At 39.1% G+C, this 19,403-nt stretch overlaps 1 protein-coding gene across 2 annotated transcripts in view; it reads right to left on the bottom strand.

The window, feature by feature from the left end:
• Positions 1 to 19,403, bottom strand: part of LOC136885491 (uncharacterized) — a 195,518-nt gene that overhangs the window by 19,510 nt on the left and 156,605 nt on the right. For both annotated transcript variants that reach the window (XM_067158078.2, XM_067158069.2), the window contains one exon: positions 11,678 to 11,812. In XM_067158078.2, the coding sequence (XP_067014179.2) occupies positions 11,678 to 11,812 (135 nt within the window). The remainder of the gene's footprint in view (positions 1 to 11,677; positions 11,813 to 19,403) is intronic.

The raw sequence follows: 19,403 nt of genomic DNA, 5'->3' as shown, positions 1-19,403 counted from the left end.
AAATCTGGATATTGCACGATTTGACCAGCCGGCTAAATGGAGACCCCACAATGAGGCATCTTTCAAACTATGTCAGGTGCTCATAACGCTGTCTTACATGAGTACGTGGGATCTCCGTGTCCTTCACAGAGATCACTCAACATCTGACACTGTTCACACCCCTTATATACCCTACCAGGCCCCTTATCAACACTTTACGTATTCCAGTGCCCGTTCTACCTGTCACAGAGAATTGCAACTGTAATCATTTACATGCCCGCCGATGGTGTGTATGTATAATACCAATCTAAATGGTCCGTTATTGGACATTATAAATTTTCCAGCTAACTCATTCTTGGTTGCCAGCGTTTCGCCCTCGTGTGCTAGGGTGGGCTCATCAGTTGGTACCTAGCACACCTACCAATACGCTGGCTAGTGCATACCGTGGAGGTCACTGCGTAGGCTAACTGGAGCCACCTGCAGTGCCAATGCACTAAGAGACTTTGTCTCATTATCAAAAATTGATGCCTGCTTGGCCATCAGATGATATAGATGTTGATTCCCATAGGGAATCTGAAATATCTGTCCCGAATGAGTAAATTTATAATACCAATATAAATGGTCCGTTATTGGACATTATAAATTTTCCAGCTAACTCATTCTTGGTTGCCAGCGTTTCGCCCTCGTGTGCTAGGGTGGGCTCATCAGTTGGTACCTAGCACACCTACCAATACGAAGTTACATTGACATCCGACTATTTCTTCAGGGTGCTTCAATTTTTTTTGTCAGGTAGTGTATAAATATTGGTCAATGAGTCTGAATACATCAGGGTCCGACTTAATCTAAACTATATTTTATAAAATGGGACATCAACATTTTTATATCCAGTATAATTTGATTCATTACATACAGTATTTACTATGCATTTTTAATATAAATTAGTTGAAAAATGTATTTCTTTTAAAGATAACACAATATCTGGTATTGCTATGCCTTCTGGACTATGTATCTTCTACAAGCTGAAAATGTCTCCAAGAAGGGATTTAAATTTCTGTAGTTGAAATGTGTATTTTTAAAGATCACAATATCTCAATTACAGACTTGAGTAATTCAGCTAGGCGACAAATATATCTACTGCAGTTCCACTGCAATAGTGCCATAGCGTGGTTCAACAGATGACAAAATTAGAACAATTGCTTCTCCTCCTTCCTTTCAACTATCTGCCATTTTCCGCCACTGTTGTCAGAGTCACCATCCACAATACCAATATAAATGATCCGTTATTGGACATTATAAATTTTCCAGTTAACTCATTCCTGGTTGCCCGTGTTTCGCCCCAGTGTGTTAAGTAAACTAAGTAAACTCTCTTGTGAAATCTATACTTTTGCAACCTTTTCAGCAAAGGAGACTGAGAACTTCGGAGCACCCATGTATTTGAACTTCCTCTAGGATAGCTTATCCAGAGTTTTGATCTACTCGATCATCTTTGCCTCCCTTAATACATTGACGTTGGACGCTGAACAGAGGCTGCTATCCCATGTAGACCGGATAGTTTAAGCCTTCAAGAAAAATGACACTGCTGCACTCAAGACTACTGTAACTTGAAATATATTCAAGATATCGACCTCAAACTTGGAACATGTAAGCCTACTCACTAGGTTGCTAGTCTGTACATTGTGATTCTTTTCAAAGCAATACCATTTGTGGTTCCATTTAATAGTCTTTCTAAACACAGTGTAGTACGAATGCCGTATTTGTGCCATTTGTATACTCACTGTTTTCAAGTATGCAAGGATTTCTCTTTACAGCTACTCCCCGTTTAGTGTTAGCCGTTAATCATTAGAAATATCTAATTCACTGTCACTCGGTACCTATTATAACCAGTCTGTACATAATTAATCATAATTATCAGTAGCAGTCGGCAAATGAATACGCTGCGCCATGTTGACATCTGCACTGGAGCTCCAGGGATTAACTCTACATATCCAGCATTATTTTGTTAAATACATGAAGGTTTTAAGAAAGAAAGATGCACCAATAATATATATTCCATGACTACACCGTTTGGTACTCATAATCTCGCCCTTAATTTCATCAATAATCAAGGAAATACAAGGTGCATAAAAGTGAGAATTCTCATAGCGAGTCACCTACTGTCGGCTGAGAAACTACAAGAATTCTCAAGGCTCATCACCCATGTGGCACATCAGATAATGAATCTGCATATAACTAGTGAAATACTTTGTCGTCATATAGGGTACGTTGCCATGGGCGCGCCATCTTGTACAATGATTCTCGGTAAACAAGAACACCCGTGTATATACAAAGTTTCCATGGCTACAAAACCATACAATAAAAAAATACAGCCACACTAAAATCTACGATCCCTCTACTCCATGACATGATTGAAAGTAGTTAAAATTATAGCCAACAGATACCACAACAAGCTATAAACAATGCCCGTGTATAAAAACGGAGATCTCTGGGGCCAGTCAATGTGTTAATGTAGGACATCCCTTGGATATTGGAGCATGCACACCTGGACATGCACTCAAAATATATTCAAGATATCTACCTCAAACTTGGAACATGTACTCACTAGGTTGTTAGTCTGTACATTGTGATTCTTTTCAAAGAAATACCGTTTGTGGCTCCATTTAATAGTCTACACATTCTACACATTGTACAGGTCGTCAAACCTTGATGAGGTGTGGCCAAATTTCTAGCAGTTGTCACATCTCACTAGAGCTGATATGCACAGGCAAACAGTTAAACAGTCCATTGAGATCTTCATTCATTTGGGCAGTGACTGGGCGTCGAAGCTCAGAATGAAAGCGCCCATGTTGAGCAACTTAACAACATGTCTTTTAACTTCCCCACGTCAGTTACACCCTGACAAGCAAGGTTTCTGATCATGTCATCATTAGGGTTGGGCATTATGTCCTTGTTTTGGCACACTGTGCACAGTTATGTTCCACTGTTCTGGAACACTGAGGATCAGTTGCTCCGAGACCGAGACAGTGACTCGGTATCCCGTCAAGAGCGTCACAATGCACTGTACTTCACCCTTCACCTACTAGCTGACTGTTGATACTGGCAGTGTGCCGCCACGTGCTGGAGTGTTCTGTGTTCCGTCATATCCTCTTTGTTCTGAGAGTTCCGTTGCACCGGCAACTGGCCTTCGGTACATGTGAATAACTTAATGTGTTTTCATTGAAGCTCAGTAATATATACCGTACGAAAGACAGTAAACTTTGTATAATATCGCACTGGAGCCCCGTTCAGGACTTTTTTTACTAGAATAAAACCGGACAGAGTGAAATGCAATTAATGTTGTTCTACTTTGTCTGCAAAGGGATCTTCAAGAGGCACAATGACTAGATATTTCAAATTTAAACATCCCACAATTTTTATTTTCGTGTTCTGCTTTTATATTCTGTTTATGTTTTATTTTCATGTTCTGCTTGTATAATTTTATTTTCAATCTCCTCTTCCGCTTGTATATAAGGTAAATCCGGGACAGATGCCGCTCCGTTAGAGATGCTGCAGACACTGTAGCTAAAGGTTCCCAACGTTACAGCTAGATGGCAATATGTGTGGTTTTTCAGTTTCTAAGGAAGAAGTACTGTCTGTGAGTGTGACGAAATTTGCTCGTATATTACTCCAATGATAGCCGATATCCTGAGGCGAGTACGTTTCCTCTTAAAGTTTTTCCGTGTGTTAATTTATTGTATATTAAGTTTGTTTCAAATGCTTAAATCAGCAATTTTTAGTACAGTAGAAGTCAGAAGCATAACTGTAGTTGACAGTAAGCTAATTCTGGGCCATGATAGCCTTGAGGTACGACAACAGGAGGGTGCGGCGTCTCTACCTGATAGTTGGGAGAGTTGCTGCACAAGAATACGGCGGAGATGCCTCATTGCTATCAGATTCTACAAGTGATCTGGAAACATTCAATACTATTCAGAGTGTACCGGTATTTTATTAGAATATTTTATCGTCTCACGATTCTTAATATACATAACCTATTTTTATTGCTTTCATTGCTAACATTATTTTATTATATAAAATTATATTATTTTCAGAAATAAAAATTTGCGACATGCCTGCTCAGTATAAAAATAAGGGCACTGGTAAAAGACCTCAATGGGCAGAGGAAAATTTAAGAGAGGCTGTTAAAAGACTGAGAGCAAAGGAAATACTGATCAGGGAGGCAGAATGATACTATAGAATTCCAGAATGAGCACTGACACTTAGAATGAAGTCAGGAAATCTGGAAAAAGGCTCTCAGGGTTCAGCAGGTATAGCTACTTCAATAATCACCGAAGTCAAAATTATATTAAAAAAAGGATGACTGTATCCAGTGTTTGAGTTACAACCAGTGGCTGCATGAATCTTGCTCTACATATAACGACTGTTGCAGCAACATTGCTAGAGAACAAAGTTTTAAGAAACAATCTGTAAAAACTTCTAAGAGGATAAACATCAGTTTTTGATTCAAGAATCCTGCCTTAGACATGTTTTCAAATTACTGTGTCAGGACAGAATTATATTCATTATGATTTTGATGTTTTCTTTACATAACAAGCTGGCCCCATGCTGTAAAGGTAACGCGCCTGCCTCTCGCCCGGAGGCCCCGGGTTCGATTCCCGGTCAGGTCAGGGATTTTTCTCTCGACCTGAGGGCTGGTTCAAGGTCCACTCAGCCTACATGATTAGAATTAAGGAGCTATCTTACGGTGAGATGGAGGCCCTGGTCTCGAAACCCCAGAATAACGGCTGAGAGGATGTGTCGTGCTGACCACACGGCCCCTCGTAATCTGCAGGCCTTCGGGCTGAGCAGTGGTCGCTGAGCAGGCCAGAGCCCTTTCAAGGGCGTTAAGTGCCCTGGGGTTTTACATAACACAGTGAAGAATCCATTGCACATGCACATTCATAGTAAATCGAAATTAAAATATGATTAATGTAATGTTGTAAATTATCAGATCGGTTCTTTTACCATTGAATGATTATATTATATGGATATAATTGTCTTGTAGTACATTCTAATGTTCAGTTATATTAAAGTTGAACTAATTGTCTTAAATTTGATTTTGTCATTAATTATTTTACTTGCGGCATCTCTCCCGAGCAAAGTCGGCATCTATACCAGGCTCCAGGGAGAGACGCCGCTGATGCAACAATTCTCTCCTTTCTCCCATTTACTTTCAATTACCAATATTTTGTTCATCTCTGATCAAATGTTTTCAAATTATGCTCGAATTTGCAACAATTTTTAAAGTAAATACACCGAGATATAACAAAACACATAAAGAGTGCGTCAACTTTACCGGAATTACCTTAGTGTTTAATTTTTATCTTCGTGTTTTGCTTGTATGCATTAATTTTTATTTTCGTATTTTGCTTGTATATTGTGTACGTAAATAGAGTACTGACAAATGTTTCTTCAACTGTGCGAGTAATTTTTAATTGGTGAAAATAACATTGTGACATTTGTAAACACATCTATTGCCAGTGTAACTGAATTTGTCGGAGCTAAAGCGTAATAAGTCACAATATGTCTTTTTTTATTTTTCTAAGCGAAACATATACGGTAACCAATGTGATGCTCTTCGAACGGTGAAAGAAGGAATTAAGTCAGACTTCTCCCTCTTGCCTGAATCATATACCATGAATTGTTATACGGTGGAAGAAAGAACTAACTCTGAGTTGATACCTTATAGCACCGTATCTTGAATCTAATTTTGACACCACCGACATGCATGACCTTCATTTCTTTCTCTGCAACTCCTCGGCATTTTCGCGCTATTATATTGTCATTGTTTACATTGATAAAACGTGGAAGATAGATTTGTCATGTCGCCAAAACGGAAAAGGAACGACGCTTCCCATAAAAAGAATATAATGAAACGTGCTATAGTGAAAGGTTTAAAATACACAAATCATAGTGGAAATGCTGTTAATGAAAAGACAACAGGAGACGACTGCAGGTAAGTAGTTTGGTTAGTTTATCATGCCATGGTTTGTCACTAAGGCACATTTCCGGTAATGAATACAGTGTACTATTTCAGCATGGTTAGTATTTTTACGAATCTTGTTTCCAGATGTCAGAGGTGATGATATGAAGAATAGTATTTTCACGACTTTTCACAATATGCCAGACAAAAGCACGCAAGATGTATACTTAGAGGGTCTAATCAAAGCGGTGCAAGTTAAACAGCGCAGGCCTAGGGTAAAAGATGGCCTACAAGAAAACAGACGCATTGCAAGTTTTCAATAATCTGTTATGGAAGGGGCGTTTAGGACAATGGGTCGTCAAGCTTTCTCTAGCTTACACTCTATAGGGACAAAACTAGGTTAATTTGATATGAAGTCTGCTTAGGGGTGAACAACCGATAGACAAGAGGGGCAGAACATCAGCTGTGAACAAGATTCCTGCAAATGTGACTCAGAGCATTGATGAGCACATCAGATCATTCACGGTGAAATCTTTGCATTATGCTGGGAAAGAAATGCAATACTTAGATGCCAGATTGGATGTTAAACAAATGCATGAAATGTACTGCACTACACACCCAGAAACTAAAGTCAAATATGATTTTTACAGGCAGTACTTCCATGATAATTTTAATTATTGTTTCGGAAGACTGCAAATAGACACATGTTCTTTATGTGAAGAGCTTAATGCTAAAATAAAGAGTCCTCACTTAAATGACAATGTTAAATTAGCATCAAAGCAGAGGTGGAAGTACATCTTCAACGGAGTCGGAAATTTTACAGTTTCCTACACAGCATGAAGACCTTATGTAATGTGAAGGATGGGACATGTGCTTTGACTTTCGATTTCATGCAGAATCTTCCACTCCCTAACATTCCTGTGCAAGATATATTCTATTTGCGGCAACTCTGGGTGAATATTTTCAATGTGCATGATATTAAGACGGACAAATCTGTAATTTACCTGTATCATGAAGGAGAAAGGAAAAATGGTGCAAACGAAGTTTGTTCATTCCTGTCGCATTACTTTAAAAATTATGTGCCCAAACATATTAAACATGTCAACTTATTCTTTGATGGCTGTACAGGTCAGAACAAGAACCACACGATGATCAGAATGTGCATGGCCTTGACAGCCAATGGGAGATTCCAATCCATTGTCCATAGATTTCCTGAGCGTGGGCATTCGTTTATGCCGTGTGACAGGAATTTTGGAGTATTCAAAAAGAAGATTTAAAAAAATGATCGTATTTACACTCCAATGGAATACGTAGAGATATTAGCAAATAGCAAGTTCATATGATGAAAACAGAAGAAATACTTAACTTCGATAATTGGTGGCCGCTCTTCTTTAAGAAAACTGGACCGTCTGTGCAAACTAAAAATCTGCAGAGAAACCAGAAACAGCAATTCACACCAGCAAGCACAGTTTACGTACAAAACTGCAAAAGTAGGGGTAGTTGAAGCAGCAATCTACATCAACTCTCCTGTTAAACATACATTCTTCTTAAGGAAACCAAAACTTTTTTCAGGGATAACTATGCCAAACATCAAAGCCTATGATGATAAAATTCCCATTAATGCAAACAAACTTGACAACATAAAAAAGGTGGTGAAATATGTTAGCCATGATGCTAGATTCTTCTATGATGAACTATTGGAATGGCTAAGACTGCTGTACTCAACAGAATTGCATAAATAGTTGTTGAGTATGGCATCAAAGTAGTGACAGTGCATTATACAGTGTTTGTATTGTCATAAACATCATTCAAGACTAAATCTACATTACATAATGTTTCTGAATATCCATTTCAATGGTCATTTAATTTATACAGAGCTAAAAGGCATTAAGTCTGAAAATTGTTAGTTTATTTCTCAACTGTATATAGCAATTTACTGTCAACGTTTGTCTCAGTGAAGTGTCTTTTCATTATCTATAACATAGAAATCTTCTGATACAAATATATAAAACAGTTTGAACAGTGGAATGTTTTTGCTTCTCCTGAAAAGTTGTAAAAACTGACTACCCTTTAGCTCCGATCGATTCAATTGTGACAGGTGCATTTCACAATGAATGAAAACATTCTTATCCTAAAAACAACATTTATACATGATATTTTGGGTGTGTATTTCAGAGTCCAACTGCTTTTTCATGCGCCCTGAAGTTTTATCCTGGCCCTAATTACTCACAATTCAGGCCGATACATTCAACTGGTTAAAATATCCTTGGTTTAGTTACTTTTAAACAACTGTACTGCCATTGTAACCGTGTTATGTATACTTCATATTGACTGAAAAAATCTTAACCTAAAAGCAGCCTTTAAACGTGATTATTGGGCGCGAATTTCAGTGTTCCGACTGTTTCTTCATGTTACGTGCAGCTTTATGCTGGCCGTAACTACACACAGCATGTCTGGTACAGGTTCATTCCCGCTGACGCGGAGCATTTCATGTTGCCTCACAAAGTTCTCTCTACCGCGTAGTTACTGTTCCGTGTGCCGGCACACTATACCGAAACACTGCACCTCAAGTTCCTAATGATTCAGAACAACCAACTGTGCTGGTCTGCCCAACCCTAATCATCATTGGAAACCTTAATAAAATCCCTGTACCGGGAGAGTTGGCCGTGTAATTAGAGGTGTGCAGCTGTGAGCTTGCATCCAGGAGATAGTGGGTTCGAATCCCACTGTCAGCAGCCCTGAAGATGGTTTTCCGTGGTTTACCATTTTCACACTAGGCAACGGCTGCTTCCTTCCTACTCCTAGCCCTTCCCTATTCCATCGTTGCCATAAGACCTGTCTGTGTCGGTGCGACGAAAAGCCACTACAAAAAAAAAAAAAAAAAAAAAAAAAAAAAAAAAAAAAAAAAAAAAAAAAACCAAATCCCTGTAGAAAAAACTTCTTTATAGAAGTTCACGGATTTGTACTTCTCAATCTTGACTGCTACTTTTCCAAACAATTTGACTTCAAGTAGTGGTCTAGACTGCTCATCTGTAGCCGTCTTGACAAGTACGCATCTTGTCAATTTCATCATCAACAATTTTGTCAACAGAGTTACTATTAAGGATACGACTTCCATTCTAAAATCTTCGACCATCGGCCCTGGAAGCAACCAGGAATCTAGGCAGCTGTTTGTCACGTTTGCTATTCAGGGAAATTGTATTAATCTTCTACTTTTCTTCTCTTTAAAAGACACCATTTTAAGAGCAACAGCCTTATTAGTTAAAATTCTCAGGTTCAGTTTTTGGTCTCACGAGTAGGTAGGGAAATAAAAAGGTCTACCTTCAGCTGCCGAGGGCTGTGTAGACAGTAAGAGATGTGAAAATTAAGCATGTTAATGTAGACAAGGAAGAAATGAAGAAGAGAAAGAGCACAAAGGCCTCTCAGGCAACTCTGACACCTTGTTAGTCTGACTCCACCTTAAGGACAATGCAGTAATGCGGTATGGATAAACCTAAGATGGCACAGCCCTTGGGATCAACGAGCACACAAGCCCCCATACTGATGTCAATGTCATTGTGTCGCTTTGGAGCAACTTGCAGATGAGGATAGAAAAAAGCGAACAGATGTCTAGAAATAGTTTGATTCACCAGAGGACAAAATAAAAATGTACTTTGCGTTGCGTATCTTGTTGTCCCTGGTTCGGAAACCACGTATACAATTTTACTGGAAGTAAAGATAGGTGCATTGAACTCCTATTTTTTTTTTTTTTTCTTTCAGAAACAATGAACCAAGAAAGATTTCTTCTCATTTCTTGTTTCCTCCACTTCACTGATGACAATGCTCCATGTGATGCTAGTGACAAACTGAGAAAAATCAGACCCATAATTATACATTTCTTGGACAAATTTTCTTTGTTATTTGAATTGTCAGAAAACATTGCCTTAGAAGAATCCCTTATGAAATTTTGTGGTGGGCTGCCACATGTGCAACGTAATAGCAGTAAGTGAGCTAGATTTGGCATAAAGATACATAAAATTTGTGATGCAAATACATGGTACTGCAACACCTTTAGTATATAATTATATAGGAAATTACAGGATTGACCCTTCCTTGCCTGTGAGTACTAATGTTGTTACGTGCATGTGTGAACCTTTTTTCAACAAGGGTCACACACTGTACCTTGACCTTTGTAAAAGGGTTACTGAAAAGGGAACTAGTATTGTAGGAACTGTCAGGCCCAACAGAAAAAGGACTGGAGGTGAATATCAAACGTGGTCATCCAACAACATTTTGTGCCTCAAAAAACAAAATGTTCAATTTCTTTCTTCAAGCTAAGAAACAGCTAATATTAAACCAATGGGAAAACTCAGGAGAACGTGCATACAAATGCCATGGGAAGAAGTTGAAAACCAAAACTGGCCCACGTGTGTGCACGTGCGCATGCATGCATGTGTAAAGGAAGGGAAAGCAGCCATTCCAGTAAGAACTTCAAGAAGTGATTCCCTAGTGATGAAATCACACTGACCACTAGGTTGAATTTTGGTATATATATTATTTTTCTAGTTCTCTTCATTTAATTTAAGGCAAATAAATAAAATATTCAAAGTGAAAGAAAATTTGAAAGTGGTGATGAAAATAAAATGACCCTAGATGAACTGGATTAGAAATTTCTGCATTTCAATACACAACAGTGATGTTACAAAAGGAGAAAAATCGGCAAAAGTGACCACTCACCATCGATGAAATGTTAGGTTTATTGTGCCTAGATGGAATCAGGTTCATTCTTGGGTATCAAATGGAGGGTAAAGCATCTGAAATTCTGGTTCTCTGCACATGTAGAATAGCCTCCTCCTTGAGTGATATCCAAGGGATACAAGAAGTGCCTATCTGAAGATATCCTAATGCTTGAATTGCAACAAAAAAGACCCTACCTATGATGTTACATAATACCTGACCACACAAAGCAGCCCTAGTTTAGTGTGTATTCCGGATTACTTGGAAAATCAAACTGTTTTTCGATAGTTTGGTATTTTTAAGCCAATCGATTAAAAGACTGAAAAGGATATTGGGTTTCTCGTAAATTTCATTTAAATTATAATTGGGGTTGAAGTACTGATCACAGCTGATGTAACAACGTTCAATAATATTCATTATGGGTCCCTTGTTTACCGTTTGAAGAACTTCCATATCTTGTTCAATGTCTGTAAATTTGTAATTAGTGTCATGCATATGTATACCCATGTCACTCACATAGACAACAGCACAAATTCACTTATTCCAAATGTACACAGACTGAACTATGTAACGAACAGCCAGAATTTTAAGAATTTTATACCATAGCAATCTATTATATCATAATTTTAATTTATCTCATGTAACACTACAGCAATTGTATTTTATAATGTGTTAAGATGTGTTTTAGGAATATATATATATATATATATATATATATATATATATTGTTTAATTTGTACTTAGGGCTGATGATGGCACATATAGATGCCAAAACTGGTACCATTTGACATGTGATTGAATCACATTAAAACGTCTTTGTATTGAATAGGTGGACCTTGAAGGTATTTCATTTTACTGTACTCTACAACTCCTACAGAGGGAGCTTTATAAATGTGGTAATTCAACTAAGGAAGAGTAAGGATGCATGTGATAGAACTTGAGGGCTCTTTCCTCACATTGCACAGACAGTAATAACCAGAAGTACTGTATACATTTTTAATAAGAACAGAAACAGATGTTACTTACGCAAAGGTGCTGCGGCTCGGTTGCTCCATATGCTCCTGCTCTATACGTGACTGAGAGTGAAATACTTCCTCAGAATTTAGACCATTACTGCTATCTTCTACTTTCAGCCCCAAGGTGAATTCATTATCCTCCTGCCTATAAACAATACAATATGGGAATTAAAAGCTGAGCATTCACCTGTTGGCAAAAATATACATGGTCAACTACAGCTCTGTAAGCAAAGTAAGAAGAGACCACAATTAAGAATGATAGAATTCTCCACACAAATTTCGAAAAGGTGGGGGAGAGATAATAATAATAATAATAATAATAATAATAATAATAATAATAATAATAATAATAATAATAATAATAATAATAATGTTATTGGCTTTACGTTCCACTAACTACTTTCATGATTTTTCGGAAATGCTGAGGAGCCGGAATTTAGTCTCGCAGGAGTTCTTTTACATGCCAGTAAATTTTCTGACACTAGGCTGAGGTATTTGAGTACCTTCAAATACCACAGGACTGAGGGGGGAGAGAGAAACAACATAACAGTACACTGAAAAGCGTTAAGTCTTAAATCTTAACAAACATAATGAACTTCTAGTTATATTTATAGAGATTTACTTAGGATCGATCTTCACGAGAAACTTTATTCTTGCACTTTGCAACTATAATTTCATCATGGCTATTGTTAGCTAGGTGCAGACCCTCCGGCAATGTTAGGTGGCACCTGCTGTGAATGGAAAACAGTTTTACTGTGGTGATGATAGTGTTTTATGTGGTGCAGAAGTTGAAGGGATGTTGGGATCACCACAACACCCAATCCCCAAGCCAAGGGTATTAACCAGATTTGCTATTAAGATTTACACAACCCGGCTGGAATTGAACCAGGGGCCCTACATACCAAAGGCCACTGCGTTGACCATTCAGCCAAGGACCTGGACAATTTGTAACTGTAAAATGCTGAAAAACAGTAAATTCAATTGAATGCCCTATTGAAACAATGTAAAAATAGCCAAATTTATGTTCTTGTATCAGTAGAACTTCTACACTTAACAACATTTACATTTGTAGCTTGTTTTTGGCATCTCTCAAGTTCACTGTACCAGAATTACATTATGATGATTTGAATAACATTTATTTTACTTGAAGCCACTTTTGAAGGGGAAAAAAAACTGTAAATGCTTCTCTAATTTAGAAAATTATGAAAATTTAAATTTAATCCAATCAGTAGTTCATCAGATGCAAGTTCATATACTGAAAATGTGAACTGCCTTAAGCTGTAATCAAGGCAATTTGATATGAACAATGATACACTGAAAGACTTAAGTGCTAACCAGGCACTGTACTCTAGGTAGAAGCATTTGTTTTGACAATACTATCAATGTAAAGAATGAAGCTTTCTAAGCAAAGCTGTAGAAACCACAGTCGTTTGCACCAGCTGATTTAAGAAATGGAGAAGTTTTAATCGAATCACGTGAAAAATGGAATAATTTTTAACTATAAGTAGCCTAAACATCAGAAACATATTTCTAGTTTGAGTATCTTAATAAATGATGCACCAACAAAATGAAATTCTTAATTATTCTGTAGGAAGAAAATCCTTTTCTATTATTAGATTCTGACTCCCCTTAAGAGATGCAATATTTAAGACCTTCATCCTCCAAGCAAGTACATACATACACTACCTGACCAAAAGTATCTGCCCTACGTCCTACGTAATGTGAAATTGAACTTTAGATGTCAGGAGAGGCGGACCCGCCAGTATAAAAGGAGGTGGGGAGTATTTTGTTGCCAGCAGAGAAGCAGTAATAGCAGAATGGGTTGGTCAGGAGAATTCAGTGACTTTGCACATGGATTAGTCATTGGATGTCACCTGAATAACAAATCCATCAGGGATATTTCAACCCTTCTACAGCTGTGCAAGTCGACTGTTGGTGATGCGATTGTGAAGTGGAAATGCAAAGGAACAACCGCAACTAAACCAAGATCAGGCAGGTCTTATTTAATGACGGACAAGGACCGTTGAGCATTGTGGTGGGTGCTTGTAAAAAAATCGCAAGAAATCAGTGGAAAGAATCACTCGTGAGTTCCAAAGTGCTACCAGCAGTCCGGCCAGCACAATGACTATGCGTTGGGAGTTAAAAAGAATGGGGTACAATGGTTGAGCTGTTGTTCATAAGCCAAACAATTCTGTAGACAATGCTAAGAGACTCTTGAGATGGTGTAAAGAGTGATGCCACTGGACAGTGGATGATTGGAAACGAGTGATTTGGAGTGATGAATCATGTTTTACCTTGTCGCAATCCAATGGAAGGGTTTGGGTTGGGTGAAAGCCTGGAAAACGTTACCTGCAATCATGTGTAGTGCCAACAGTGGTGGTTTTATGACATGGGGGCGTTTTTTGTGGTTACGGTGCGATCCCCTCATTGTGCTTACGAAAACTCTAAATGCACAAGGATACAGACACATTTTAAACCAATGTGTACTGTGAGGAGTACAAGACCAGTTTGGAGATAACTGACTGTATCAACATGACAATGCACCATGTCATAAAGCTACATCTGTGAGGCAATGGACTGGTCTACCCACAGTCCCGACCTGAACCCAATGGAACACCTCTGGGATGAGTTAGAACATCAACTTCACTCCAGACCCCTGGATCCAATATCACTACCATCTTTGGTTTCAGTTCTTAAGGAAGAATGGGCTGCTATTCCTCTACAGACATTCAGACACCTCGTTGAAAGTGTCCCCAGCAGAGTTAAAGCCGTCATAAAGGCAAAGGGGGGACCCAGCCCATATTAATGCCCAATGATAGGGAATGTGTCATGGGTAAAGTCTAAGTGCAATTTCAGACAGGTTTCCAGATACTTTTGATCAGACAGTGTATATACTATGTGGCCAAAAGTCTCCAGACACCCCTTCACTGTTCATTCCTAAAAGACACCAGCCATGTACCCAATACCGTGTAGGACCTCCTCTTGCTACTATTAGAGTGTTTAATCTTCACGGAAGGCTTTCCACTAAGTTCTGATATACTGAAGAAGGAATTTGTTTCTATTCTTCCTGAAGCATGGTGAATAGATCTGGCATGCAACCTGTCACCTGTCAATGGATCATTCTGTCACTGACCTCAGACCCTGACCTGCAACAGAAGTTGTCTGGCGATTGGTTCATACAGTTCGCTTCAGAGTTCAGTGGTCCTATCAGTTGATTTCTTAGACCTACCAGAGCAATGATTGGATTCAGTCACAGCCATCTGTAGTACAAGGCTGTGATGTGAGAGTCTTGGCAACCATTCTAGTTAAGCCTAAAGATATTAAATAGGGTTCAAGCTGGGGCTTTGAGGAGGCCAGTCCAGGCACTTGATATTCTGATTTGTAATGTTCCTTGCTTTGTGGACAGGAGCATTATTATACTGACAAAGAAAAGGTCTGATTCCAAACTGTTGCCACAGTATGGGAATCACACTATTGTCTAAACCAGGGCCTCTCAAATGCCCAAAATCTCACGCGTGCAAACTGAGGCACAGAATTCCTGTGCACAGTGCGTCAGTCCCACTTGGCTCAGCTCAACGCTTCGTCTCTGGGCTTCTCGGCTAAGCTCGGCTCAGATTTGGAGTGCTACGGAGCAAGTGAGGAAGAGGGAGACAGGCGTGGGGAAACAGAGACAGCGCTATTGCTCCAAATCGACGAGTGGGGTTCTGCACTCTGGTCAACCAAGCAAAGTCGTCTTTTGAACCATGCACAGCGCAACGCACTGGTGCATGCACCCTGAGAGGCCCTGCTTTAAACCATTTTCATACACACCTACATTCACTGTGACATCAACCAGAAATAATGGTGTCGGGCTGAGTGGCTCAGACGGTTGAGGCACAGGCCTTCTGACTCCAACTTGGCAGGTTCGATCCTGGCTCAGTCCAGTGGTATTGGAAGGTGCTCAAATATGTCCGCATCGTGTCGATAGATTTAGTGGCACGTAAAAGAACTCCTGCACCTTGGCTTCACTTATAGTTATGAATTTCATCGGGTTCCGTATTGAAGTGGGATTACAGTAAATTAAAATTCTTTCAAGGTCCACCTATTCAATACAATGACATTTTATTGTGATTAAATTACATGTCAAATGGTACTAGTTTCAGCATCTATGTGCCATTATCAGCCATAAGTACAAATTAAACAATTATATACATATGCCTAAAACATCTAAAACACATTCTAAAATACATTTCTGTAATGATACATGAGATAAGTTAAAATTATGTTACAATTGATTACTGTAATATAAAATTCTTAAAATTCCAGCAATTCGTTATTTAGTCCAGTCTGTGTACATACGGGATAAGTGAATTTGTGCTGTTTTTTGCTGTCTATATGGGTGACACTTGTTCACTTGATACTAGGTAGTTCCAGGGAAGTTTAATTTGATCATGTAAGATTGTGATATAGAGATGAATTCCCACTTCAATTTAAACCTTGAACAGCATGTTGAATATGTTTGCACAGACGGAGCTGGACAATGTGATCACAAAGCTTACTTTCAGAATTTTAGTGGAAAACGCTTTGTATATCGTCCTTTCTTTACCGTTCTAATTCATTCTGCTTAGTTTAAAAATATATAACAAAAATACACTATGCAGCCAAAAGTCTCCAGACACCCCTCTGAATGCATTCTGTGTGACATTATGCATCGAAGGGCATAAATGTACAGGCACAATGCATCAATATCATACATGTTTTTCTGTAAGAATGAGTCAATGTAGAGAACTGAGTGAGTTCAAATGGGGCATGACTGTACGAGCCCAAAAGTTTGAGCATTCCCTTACACGTGTCCAGGTCCGCTGTTAGCAATGTTATTGTGAAGTGGAAACGTCAAGGAAGCACTGAATCATAGCCGTCTACAGTGGAAGGCCACGGGGGTAAAACAGGTAACACCACCTTAGTAGTCGCCTGACATGCTATGAGAGAATGAAAAGCCATGCACTCTTCGTAATGTGGAATTTTAGTGATGGTGATTATTATTTTAAGAGGAAGTACAACTGGGAAACCATACTCCGTGAAAACTTAGTTTGAGATCAAATTAAATCAATCACCACTGATCTGCATTTAGACCAGTCACCCAGATCATACAATGGCTTCTGAAGTTCATTTAGTTTCAACACGTGGGAGGTAGTTTTGTATTAAGGACATACTGCCACATTAAAATAATCTTAACTAAATAAGCTGTACAGTTGAATTTGTATTTGTAAAGTGCTGAGACTGTAGTTTCATGAAATTATGCGCTATAATATTTTACTTCTCAAGTTAAATATTAAGTCCCTAAAAACACTAAGAAACATTAGATATTAATTATGAAAAAACTTCTGCCACACAATGCCATATTTGATTCTATGTTTATGAAAATGAAGCAGTTGTACCAACATTACAATCATAAACTTTCTGGTATAAAGCATTTCTGAATTTAACAAGCATGCTGTTTACTCAATATTCAGGATCTACGATAGTGCCTTATCAGCCATAGTGGTTAATTCACTTAATCACCTCAAAAGAACCACTGAAAACGACCCATGATCTCCAGAACATCAGGCACTATCATGGCAAGCATAACAAGACCACAGAGATTTGTAGTAAAGCCATGGGATGTCAGGGTGGTCAAAGCATGTTCCACATTTTGATGTTGCTAGCTCTGCATATGAAGTTCACCGAAACCTGGAACCAGCTGTGCTGAATCTCGTTTGCTGCTGACTGGTTAGTAGCCTGGTAACAATTATATGCCAATTTGTTACCGTTAGCTATTTGGCTTAGCTACAGAGTTTATGGCTACGTTATGATTATGTGATACATTTTGTTAGCATCAATCTGGCAGCCAGTTCAGTATGTCTCTGCATACACATAATTCAGGAATGATGGCATTTCTCCGCGTCGTGATGACCGACAGAACATACCCGCACTCCGTCACTCGCTCTGTACTATTGTAATCGAACTCGGCACTTCAGATCCCTTCGTGCCCATCATTGCGTTATTGTGCTCCTGGACTTGCTCTATTTGATTTGTTCATGTCTTTCACCCTCACGCCTAAACTCTCGCACTGTGTCACTGCCGTGTCTATGTTACAATTGCGCGACTCAGTCGGGAAAATGAGACATTCAGTTAGCGCAAATTCACTTATCCCGTATGTACACAGACTGGACTAAATAACGAATTGCTGGAATTTTAAGAATTTTATATTACAGCAATCAATTGTAACCTATTTTTTTTTTTGCTAGTTGCTTTACGTCGCACTGACACAGATAGGTCTTATGGTGACGATGGGACAGGGAAGGGCTAGGAGGGGGAAGGAAGCGGCCGTGGCCTTAATTAAGGTACAGCCCCAGCATTCGCCTGGTGTGAAAATGGGAAACCACGGAAAACCATTTTCAGGGCTGCCAACAGTGGGGTTCGAACCTACTATCTCCCGAATACTGGATACTGGCCGCACTTAAGCGACTGCAGCTATCGAGCTCGGTAACATAATTTTAACTTATCTCATGTATCATTACAGAAATATATTTTAGAATGTGTTAAAATGTGTTTTAGATGTTTTAGGCATATGTATATAATTGTTTAATTTGTACTTATGGCTGATAATGGCACATAGATGCTGAAACTAGTACCATTTGACATGTAATTTAATCACAATAAAATGTCATTGTATTGAATAGGTGGACCTTGAAAGAATTTTTAATTTACTGTAATCCCACTTCAATACGGAACCCAATGAAATTCATAACTATAAGTGAATCCAAGGTGCAGGAGTTCTTTTACGTGCCACTAAATCTATCGGCACGATGCGGACATATTTGAGCACCTTCCAATACCACTGGACTGAGCCAGGATCGAACCTGCCAAGTTGGGGTCAGAAGGCCTGTGCCTCAACCGTCTGAGCCACTCAGCCCGACACCATTATTTCTGGTTGATGTCACAGTGAATGTAGGTGTGTATGAAAATGGTTTAGAGCAGGGCCTCTCAGGGTGCATGCACCAGTGCGTTGCGCTGTGCATGGTTCAAAAGACGACTTTGCTTGGTTGACCAGAGTGCAGAACCCCACTCGTCGATTTGGAGCAATAGCGCTGTCTCTGTTTCCCCACGCCTGTCTCCCTCTTCCTCACTTGCTCCGTAGCACTACAAATCTGAGCCGAGCTTAGCCGAGAAGCCCAGAGACGAAGCGTTGAGCTGAGCCAAGTGGGACTGATGCACTGTGCACAGGAATTCTGTGCCTCAGTTTGCATGCGTGAGATTTTGGGCATTTGAGAGGCCCTGGTTTAGACAATAGTGTGATTCCCACACTGTGACAACAGTTTGGAATCAGACCTTTTCTTTGTCAGCATAATAATGCTCCTGTCCACAAAGCAAGGAACATTACAAATGCAACGCTTTGTAATGTGATGTTTTTGAAACTAGTTTGATACATGACAGCTGAGGATGACCCCATAGGGGTCGAAACCGGTACTGGATTTACTGTAATTAATAGTAAATAAACACTGTATTGATAAGGTGGAGGCTTCCATATAATTTTTATGTTGTAGTAGCAATCAATACGGAAATGAAGCTCATAGATTATGAACATCTTCCAAACCGAAGGGACGGAAGAAGATAACAAAAGGGCAGATTGTTGTTAGACCCCAGTCAGCTGATGATAGCGGGAATCGAAATTGGTGACCAAAACAACCAACACAAAAGGGAAGCTAGGACCAACG

Source organism: Anabrus simplex, chromosome 1 (assembly GCF_040414725.1).
Source record: "Anabrus simplex isolate iqAnaSimp1 chromosome 1, ASM4041472v1, whole genome shotgun sequence".
Classification (NCBI taxonomy): Eukaryota; Metazoa; Arthropoda; class Insecta; order Orthoptera; family Tettigoniidae; genus Anabrus; species Anabrus simplex.
The sequence above is the reverse complement of the archived record's forward strand: the minus strand, read 5'-3'. Positions and strand labels throughout refer to the sequence as shown.